The 9,505-nt window shown below is 41.9% G+C and overlaps 2 protein-coding genes across 2 annotated transcripts in view; one reads left to right on the forward strand and one right to left on the reverse strand.

The window, feature by feature from the left end:
- The window catches only part of COQ5 (coenzyme Q5 homolog, methyltransferase (S. cerevisiae)), a 7,702-nt gene extending 1,058 nt beyond the window's left edge, over positions 1-6,644 (forward strand). The window contains exons 2-8 of the mRNA XM_009888614.1: positions 6-114; positions 542-691; positions 1,185-1,409; positions 4,184-4,290; positions 5,972-6,060; positions 6,247-6,358; positions 6,476-6,644. Coding sequence (XP_009886916.1) covers positions 6-114; positions 542-691; positions 1,185-1,409; positions 4,184-4,290; positions 5,972-6,060; positions 6,247-6,358; positions 6,476-6,577 — 894 coding nt within the window. The 3' untranslated portion in view covers positions 6,578-6,644. The remainder of the gene's footprint in view (positions 1-5; positions 115-541; positions 692-1,184; positions 1,410-4,183; positions 4,291-5,971; positions 6,061-6,246; positions 6,359-6,475) is intronic.
- A 1,094-nt stretch (positions 6,645-7,738) lies between these two features.
- LOC104289626 (dynein light chain 1, cytoplasmic) overlaps positions 7,739-9,505 on the reverse strand; it is a 9,200-nt gene continuing 7,433 nt past the window's right edge. The window contains exons 2-3 of the mRNA XM_009888592.1: positions 9,246-9,387; positions 7,739-8,124 (exon numbers count right to left, since the gene is read on the reverse strand). Of these exons, the coding sequence (XP_009886894.1) occupies positions 7,987-8,124; positions 9,246-9,377 (270 nt within the window). The 5' untranslated portion in view covers positions 9,378-9,387 and the 3' untranslated portion in view covers positions 7,739-7,986. The remainder of the gene's footprint in view (positions 8,125-9,245; positions 9,388-9,505) is intronic.

A 9,505-nucleotide genomic window follows, 5' to 3' on the forward strand; every position in this document is an offset into this window, starting at 1 on the left:
CCCGCCGCGGTGGGGCTCTGCGGGCGCTCTGCGGCTCTGTGCGGGGCCTCGCTGCCGGGCCGGAGACGCACTTCGGTTTCCAGACCGTGACCGAGGCGGAGAGGAGGGAGAAAAGTGAGGGTGGCGGCGGAGTCCGCTGTGGAGCCGTGCGGGGCAGGGAGGGCTGGGTCGGGCTGGAGCCCAACGGGGGTCGCGGGCTGTGGGGGCGAAGGGGTGTTGGAGGTGTCTTTAGAGGTGGGAGGTGGGCCATTGGTTTGAGACATTACCGGGAGTCTCGGTGAATAGCACCAGCGTTATGCCAGCTCGGTTCTTCCCCTCAGCTCTGGAAGGGTTACGGGAATAGGCTGTGTTATTTCAAAGACACGTTTGTCAGGCAACAGGTTCGGTAGAATTCGATCACATTTTTTGTAAGGAGTTTTCAGGTGGTATTTTTCAGTTCCACATGGTGGCAGACGTCCACGAGGCAGTAAAGGACACATTTCACTTCCACAGGAGCATTTTTAAGTAAATTACATCTCATTATCGTGTCCCTTTTTTTCAGTTTACCAGGTCTTTGAAAGTGTAGCCAAGAAATACGATGTAATGAACGATTCAATGACTCTAGGGATTCATCGAGTGTGGAAGGATATCCTCGTGCATAAAATGAACCCTTCACCAGGAACACTTCTTCTTGATGTTGCTGGAGGAACAGGTAAATAATTTTGGTGAGTTCCACATGACAATGCCGTGCTGTTTTTTGGACTATTTTGAGTCTGCTCAGAATTCAGTTGCCTAGCCTTCCCCCCTCCCCCAGTTCCTCGTCTTTAAAACTGGGGAAACATCTACTTGATTTTCACACAGAAGGCTTGAGAGCTAACTTCTTGGTGTTTTGTAATATCTTGCTCCAAGGCTCTGAAAGTGTTATAGTACAGCCATGATATGTTATGGAAAACTGTTCCCATTTGTAGGACATCACGGACTCTTTGCTTTTAATATGTTCCCTTTATATATTATTTTTTATATATACACACACTGGCTTTCTCTCTGTCTTTCTATACTGTTTGTGGGGTTTAGTTTTGTTTATATACATACATTAAAAAAAAAAAACTCAAAAAACTCGGTTTTATGTTCAAAGCCTTATGTTCCAATTTCCTGGAGTCTGAAAACATTCCAAAACATACATTTTTCTTTTAAAACAAATGCAGGTGACATCGCCTTTCGATTTATTAATTATGTTCGCTCTGTACGAGAACGCCAGCTCCAGCGGAAGCTTAAGCACCACCAGAATTTGTCATGGCAGGAGATTTCTGAGAGTTACCAGGAAGACAAATCTAAGTCGCTAGGGGATTCACAAGTGGTGGTCTGTGACATTAACAAAGAAATGTTAAAAGTTGGGAAGCAGAAAGCACAGAACCTTGGCTACTCTGAAGGTAAGTCATGCATTGTACCATTTCAGTAGCATGCCTGATAGCAAGAATTTGATGCATGAAAGCCATCGGGTAATCACCCCTTCAGGATTACAATATAGATTATATAGCTATGGTGTATACTGTAGCTGTGCTTATATGTTTGCCGATGCTGAGTTACTTTTTCAATAAGCATGTATGTAGTATGTTGTTCAGATGTACAGTGATCTTCTGGAATAATACTTGAACTTTCAGAAATACATTTAGGGAAGTGTCCATGAGGTCTGGTACCCAGCTATCCTTCAAAATTGGTTAAATAACCTAAACCTGCTGTTCATATCTGTGCAAATGAATATGATTTTACTAAGGGAGATAATGCAAAAGATCTCAGTCCTAGAGTGATTACACAAAAGTTCTTATGATGGGTATTCTAAGAATCAAGGCAGGAAATAAAAAATACAAGAAGTAAAGCGTATTGTGAACCTATAAAACTTTCCACAGTTAGAGCATATGCTAATAATACTCAGAGAAACTGAATTATATCACATGTTAGTTTGCAGGTCAATGGATTAATTCACTGATATCTAGAATTTGTTGGGGACCACGCCAATCCTGATTGAAAAGCCTGATTTTAAGAAGTAAGACATAGAGAAAGAAGTCCTGCTTGTGGCTCAGCGTTTGTATGATAGTTGTTTATCGTCTCTTCATTTATGGATATTTGGCAAATATTTTAGCAATGTAAAATATACCAGCAGGTTTCCAAACTCTGTTTGCCTGGGTACCACCATTAGGTATGCCCAGGGCAGCCTCTCCATGTGTGTTATGAGATCTCCTGCATGTCCTTCACTTCACCCTGCTCCCCACTCCTGTTGGGACTTCAGCCTACAGATAGTGTAGGCTGAAGGGCATACAGAACAGCTCAGTATCACAAAGGAGCTGAAGGATAAGCTGCTGGCGTAGGTTCTCTCAGCTGCTCTTTCTCCCTGCTGGTGGGTTACTCCAGGCCATTGCCTCCCTGCCTCTTCCTTTTCTTTGAAAAACGAGCTAATTGTGAAAGCGTTGGTTCTTCCAGCTCTGGCAGACTGCTTGCATTGTGCTTATCCGAGCAGCTTGCAAGCCTGTCCAGAGCTCTTCATGCATCATAGTTTGGGAACACCTGAACTGTACCAACATTGTAAATATAAAAGCTTTATGACTATAGCTTAGGACCTGAAAAAAGCTTGATGCTGCCTCCTAGCTATTGTAAATAAAGCATTTTGTTTAATTGGCTGCATTTTTTACTATTTTTGTGACTTACCAAATTCTCAAAATGAGTGTTTGTGCTTTTTAATTTTCTTCCTCCGTACATTGTTGCTGCAGAAGCCCAACTGTTGTTTTGCAGCCTGGGTTGCCTTACACCCCACTGTGGCACAATTCTGACTTCTTACTCCTTTTCACTCCCTTGTTCAGCACATATCCATTTAATATGTTCTACTTTCTGTTTTTCATGCAATTCCTCCCTGTTGTAGTAATGTCATTTCTGAGCTTGCTTATCCATTCGTTGTCTGAGGTCTAAAATTTGTTTGTCTTAAAATTATAAGGGGCAGAATTGTCTTTCACTATTTTCCTATGTACATTCACCAACAGTGGGGTCTGTGCATGCTGAAAAGAAACATGTGTGTTGCACAATCACTGATTGTGCATTTTGTCCAGAAGGAGTAGTAGCCTGTGCTGCATCATGCCCCAGTTCCTCTTGTTGGACACTGACAGCCCCTTTTATGTATCCACTTAGAAACTCCTGGCCTGTGATTTTACCACAGTGTATTCTGAGGGACAGTTTTGCTGTTGCTCAAAACCTTTTCTTGATGCTCACTTCTTAGGTGTCTCTTCAAACTGTCTAGGTTTAAATAACACTAATAATTGCTGCTTTAATAACATTGTATGCTGCTTTGCATATAGTACTTTCTACAACTACAAATATATATACATTTTGTAAAAATGAAATTTGAATGTCTCTTGGCAACAACTTTTGTTTTCTGTTGCGTTTTGCTCTCCTTGGTGTCACTTTCCAGCATATTGCCCTTTGAAACTGCTGATCTCTGCAGTGTTTTTTTCCGTTGTTTTTTTTGTTTGTTTGTTTTGCATTTGATTCACCAAAACCAGTGACTTTAAGAACTATTAATTCTAAATTGAGCCGTCTTATGTTTGGTACAAATAACCTGGACATCCCGTGCTCCATAGATAGTCATGGCCTTGATCCGTTGGGGTTTTAGGAAGCAACACAACTGCAACAAGATCACATATGGATAGCGCAGATGGAGGGAGTGTGGCTTTTCATGTTCCTCAATCTATATAAGCGTTCTAGCAAAATGGTTTAAGTGTTTCAACTGTTGTTGCATGGCAAGGCATTAATCATTGTTTATAGTTATTCTTTGAGCAGAGGTTCTTTTTTTGCAACTTTGCTACAAACAAATGGCAGCCAGTTTCGGGAAAGCCAGTTGCTTTCCATTACTATGCAAGATTTGGGTGAAATCTTTTTTGGCAGGCTAAGGCACTGTGAACACGTGTGTGTATATGCAGAAGAAGGTTTTGGCTGATCTGCAGCGTTAACTACTTTGCTTGAAAGGCAGCTATATAGTACAGGGCCTTTAAAAGTTTGTGAGTATAGACCAAGGTGTCTTTCCACCAACAAAACCAAAAAATAGAAGTATTAGTTTTAAATATCACTTTATTAATAATAATTTTCTTCTTTAATAGATAAGTTCTAGTCTTTCTGGAGCAGTCTGAGTTCAATTCTGCGTCCTTGGCTTTTATTGCAGGCTTGTCCTGGGTGCTTGGGAATGCTGAAGAGTTGCCCTTTGATGATGATATGTTTGATGTTTACACAATTGCTTTTGGAATCAGAAATGTAACTCGTATTGATTTGGTAAGTTGCTGTAGTGTATCCTGACAAGGGGTCCTCACGATTCACCAGAAGTTTTTTATTCTAGCGGAGAAAGTAAAGGAGGAATTCCTTTGGATAAAGGAACATCTTTGTCTACTCCTGAAACATTTAAAATAAGTGGCATGTAGTGTGCAACTTGTTTATATGAAGAATGCAATTAAATACCCCGCCTTTGTCATAAAGAGTTAGATTTATACTAGTTGCGCCCAATCCATCCAGCTTAGCAAGCCACACAGTATCTTTCTAAGGCAAAAAGGGCTGAATGTACAGTCATTCCCTACCTTCTGCTGACTTACGATGACACTGGATCTACACGTGCACAGTGCAGCTCTTCTGCATGTCTCAAATCCTCGTGAAACACCTGATGTATATCCCACCCGCTGTGGGTCCAACACTTCCTCCCCCATTCTGTTTCCCTGCCTGAGCCAGCAGAGCTCCCAGAGCAGAGTGTGGGAAGCAGCTGGCATTGAAGTAACCCATTCAGCCCACTGCTTCTCGGTGTCTTTACACTGTCTGTCTGGTAGTACGGTTTCCTATGAAAAAATAGTATGATTTTAGTTAGGCTAAGTAGTACCCCTTGTTCTAAACAGTATCTGTCCTTCAAGAATGACTAGCTGTCTTGTGGGTTAAGATAGGTTAGATCACCTGTCCAGCTAGACTAGTTGTCTGTTTTGGAGGGCTGAGTTACAACCTTGGTAATGCTCCTTCTGTGGAAGGTGTAGCATTTGGATCCAAACCACCTTGAACTGTGTGCCTTTGAATTTCTTTTAATGTGGATGGCTTTTCACGATGCTTTGTCTGCACCCTTCTGAAGCACAGGCTCTTTGCCTTCACGGGTACAGCAGTCTGGTGGCATAGCTCCCTAGAGACCTGATACAAAACACATCCAAGCCTCCAGTTCTTTTGCAGAGCTCCTGTCATGTATGTGTACCGTTTATATTTTATCCTTTAGGAACATGGCAGTTGAAGCCAAGCAGATGTGCAACCTGCAGAGGTTCTTGAATACAACTCTGCTGTGCTCTTGTTTAAAAAAAAGTACAGTTGTAAACAGAATTTTGACTTGGGTGGTTCTTAGGTCTTTTATTTTGGATAGAAGATGGAATTTTCAAAGTAGCCAAAGATTTTCTTCTTTGCTCTTCTTCCTCCCTGTTCTCACACATTACTCATCCAAAACCCAGTATCATTTCTTCTTTGATCCTTTGGGTGTGCCTCACAGTTGAGTAAAATCTTTCCTTTTGATTAAAAAAAAAAAATATCTATCATGCCTTCTCTTCATTTTCAGCTTCTTGTAGCTGAGTCACCTTCTCCCTTTTGGGTTTGGTCTGTAATTACGAGAGCTCTGCTGGCAAACATTCATCAACTAAGAGTAGGGAAAAAGAAGAAAAATTGCCAACCTGACATCATAGTTTCGACACAAAGCCTGGTATAAACCTATTTATGTAGCAGCAAGAGTTTTTGTGGTTTGGTTTTGTTGGTTGTTTGGGTTGTTGTGGGGTTTTTTTTGTACTTGTATTGGGATGCTTCTCCATGAGTAAATATTGGAGATTGCCAGTCGGGATTCTCTTTACTCCCCTCAGTTCATCACTGATTTGCCATCATGTGGCATGATTATAGGCAGGTGCTGTTCTACATAAACAAACTTATCACATTTCCTTTGTTTCAGGCACTTCAGGAGGCCTATCGTGTGCTGAAACCAGGAGGAAGATTTCTCTGCCTTGAATTTAGTCACGTCAGCAACCCTCTTCTTTCCAGGTAGGAACATGGTGACACTTTATGCCATGTCACAAGGCTCTCTTATTTGTACTCAGCCAGAATAAGAGACAGACACTTTGAGGCCACCTCATTGTGCCCTTTTAAAATCAGATACAGATACTTGTGTTGGAGAGGGTTGGTTTTAAACTTGTTTGCATAATCTGTATTTGCTGTCTGTCTGTGCAGGCTCTATGATCTATACAGTTTCCAAGTTATCCCTGTTCTGGGTGAAGTTATCGCTGGTGACTGGAAGTCTTACCAGTATCTCGTGGAGAGCATCCGACGTTTTCCCCCTCAGGTAAGACAGTATTTTTCTGAATTCAGTAACACAGAACACACGGTTACAACATAATCTTGCAGGCAGCTGACTTAGAGGCCTTCAGGTTGTTATAATTATGTAACTATTATTTTTCAGGAGGAGTTGAAGGCAATGATAGAAGATGCAGGGTTTTTTAAAGTGGATTACCAGAATTTAAACTCGGGCATTGTTGCCATTCACTCAGGTTTCAAACTGTGAGTCTGCTACATAGCAAAACACAGGAAGTGTAATTTTCCTGAGGAATATGAAAGCTGTGGAATTTTAATGCTATCAAGACTGAAGAGGGGTTTTAAGAATTTGTGCAACAGATACTTGCTCAGCAGTCCCAGAAGAACATCAGCTATCTTTTTCCCCTGAGAAACCTGTGGATGAAGTGATTCCTCTGGCATTTCTTACACTTGCATTTCCCTTCAAGTGCAACATAAGGGACATGGCCAAAACTGAGCAATGCTAACAAATGAAGCAACGTCAGTTACCAGTCTTGTGCATACAGAAATAGACTGACCTGTCTTGGAATAAGATGCCTCCTTTTTTTTTCTTTTTTTTTTTCACTAAGCTTTGAGGAGGGTATTATACCAGTGAGAATTACTTGGATTTATTAGATTTTTATTAAGCTGTCATTATCTTTGTCATGTGGACTCTAAGAGATTTTTCCCATGATTCTTTACTTCTTTCAGAGGCAAATGAAGGCTTGTGAAATAAAACAGCTCTGCATCAACTCTTTTCACTTAGGTCAATGCTTTAACTTTTGTAAGGAGATTTCCTTTCTAAGAAAGGAGTTGTTCTTCTCATGGAGAATGACCCCATAACTATATTCTGGGATGAGATGATGTGTTTTCACTTCCATACATCTTTTTCTATGTCAGTGCTAGATGCAAAATCTCTATGTAAAAATGTGCATTTCCTTCTTTTCTTTAAACTAAACTGTTAAAGAACAGATGATTCTGTAGCAGGATAGACAGGGAAAAAATATGGAGAAAGTATAAATTTACATTCTAATGTGAGAACTGTGTCATGAACTATTATGAAAATTTCTCTCTTCTGAAAATTGGGAGAGAAAAGGACTATTGCTTTTAGCTCACCTGTTCATTTGAAATCAGGAAAGCAGCACCATGCGTCTAAACTCCAGCATTTGCACTGGAAGCTCTGTACACTGAAAATCTGTTTATCAAGAACTGAAAAGCAGTCTCTCTTCTTCCACGGAAACTGACTGACTCTTACTGACTGGAGATGTGTTCGTAGATTAGCTCAGTATTCAGATGCTGTGGAGGTGGGAATGTTCCTCCATCATTCACAGTGGAATAAAGAGGGTAACGCAAGCACTAAGAAGGCAGAAGTGTAGCGAAAACTCTTAAACGATGAACTTGTTCCAACAGTTTTATTAGCAAAGAAGCTGTCTTTTGAAAGAAAATAAATACAAGGAAGACATTCTTGCCTTTTTTATAGCCACAATGAAAATACCAGCTGCTACAGCAAAATCCCTGACCATTAACAATACAACAAAAGACCTGAAGACAAAGGTTTTCTCGTGAAGGCTGGGGTGGGAGGCTGCCTCGAGTTAGTGTGCAGTCGTAACCGGGTGCAAGTTTCAGTAACAGTCCGTGGTTCTAACCAGACTTGAAAAGGAGAATAGCGACTTGGCCGAGGTAGAAGTAGATGAAGTGCTTGGTCTCATGAGTCACGTAGCTGCCAAAGTTCCTTCCCACAATGCAGTGCCAAGTGGGATTGTATTTCTTGTCAAACTCCTGCAGAAGAGAGAACTAAGAATTCAGCATTTTCGTGATAATTGTACCAATATTGTCTAACAGGATTTTTTTGCAGTGATATGCCACTTGTTAGCAAGTATCACTTTTGGAAGAAGGCAATTAAGGAGCAGCATATGCTCTTAAGTGTAAGGATCATCTGTCACTTTATAACTCATCTGCTGCTTAGTCAGACAAAAAAAAAAAACATGCTTCTAAGTTGAGCAGGAATAAACTTAAAACATATGTTTGGGGTGGTAACTTTTCCCCTAAAAGTCACACCATGGTCTTAAACCGTAACTTTTAAGAACTTCACTGCTTGCTCTGCATCTCTACAGATTAAGCCATTCTTTTGACTTCATTAGCCATTTTGAACAAGGATGCTGAAAGGACTCCAGATGGAAAATTCTCTGCCCCATCCTTGACAGCAGGTAATGAGACCGTGTCCTTCCTACACGCTGGTGTCAGGAGCCTGCTATGGCTTTCAAATGAACTTGTGTGTGCAAGTCTGCAATGAGTAAAGCCCTGCAGTCAGTGGTGATGCACTGCAGTATCTAACAGCTGTCAGCTGAAGAGACTTTCTGTGAGAGCATGCAAGCGTTCATGTTCTGCTCAACCAAATCCTTCAAATACTTGCAGCTCAGTCGGGCTCCCAGTAGGAGTCAGAGAGAAAATCCGACAAACTGGAAGCTATGAACCATCTGTTCTGCATTGGCATGAACAGTTTGTCTTACATGTGATGGTGGGAGAATAAAACCCACGCAAAGCCACTTCTTATTACAAGGTCAGCAACCCACCACTTCTCAAATAGGCGCCACAGGGCCCCTGTGCTCTGTTCTGTACCAGCTGATCAGTCCCAGGGACAGTCAGCCCTGTTCACCTGGACAATGGGACAGTGGCAGAAAAGGCTTAAGCAGAAGGTACTGCAAGAGAAAAGAACCTGGAAGACTCCACAGAAAGGGTGGGGAAAGGAACATAAGAACACCAGCCTACAGAAAAAGTCCAACTTGATTATCTAGTATCTCGAACTTGTTTCGCTAGAGCTACTTGCCCAGCAGCATTCTTCCTGTTTGATTTTTCATGCACATAGAGATTTCACCAGGACAGCACGAGAAAACACTTACCTTCTTTATGTGAGCGGCAATGTCCTTCTCGATGTTGTACTTCTCCAAGGCCTGAGTAGCGCACTCCACAGCATCCTGCTGCATCTCTTCTGACATGTCCGCATTCTTGATCACTGCCTTTCGATCACTCATGATTGCCTGGCTCGAGCAAAGAAGGAGAGAATTCCAAGCTGCGGGCGCAGCCGCCTGCCCGGCACTCGCACAGGTACGGCCGCTCGCAGCCGGGGCTGTGCAGCCGTTTGCCGGCGGTGCCAGAGGCT

This window comes from Charadrius vociferus, unplaced genomic scaffold (genome assembly GCF_000708025.1).
Source record: "Charadrius vociferus isolate BGI_N301 unplaced genomic scaffold, ASM70802v2 scaffold917, whole genome shotgun sequence".
NCBI lineage: Eukaryota > Metazoa > Chordata > Aves > Charadriiformes > Charadriidae > Charadrius > Charadrius vociferus.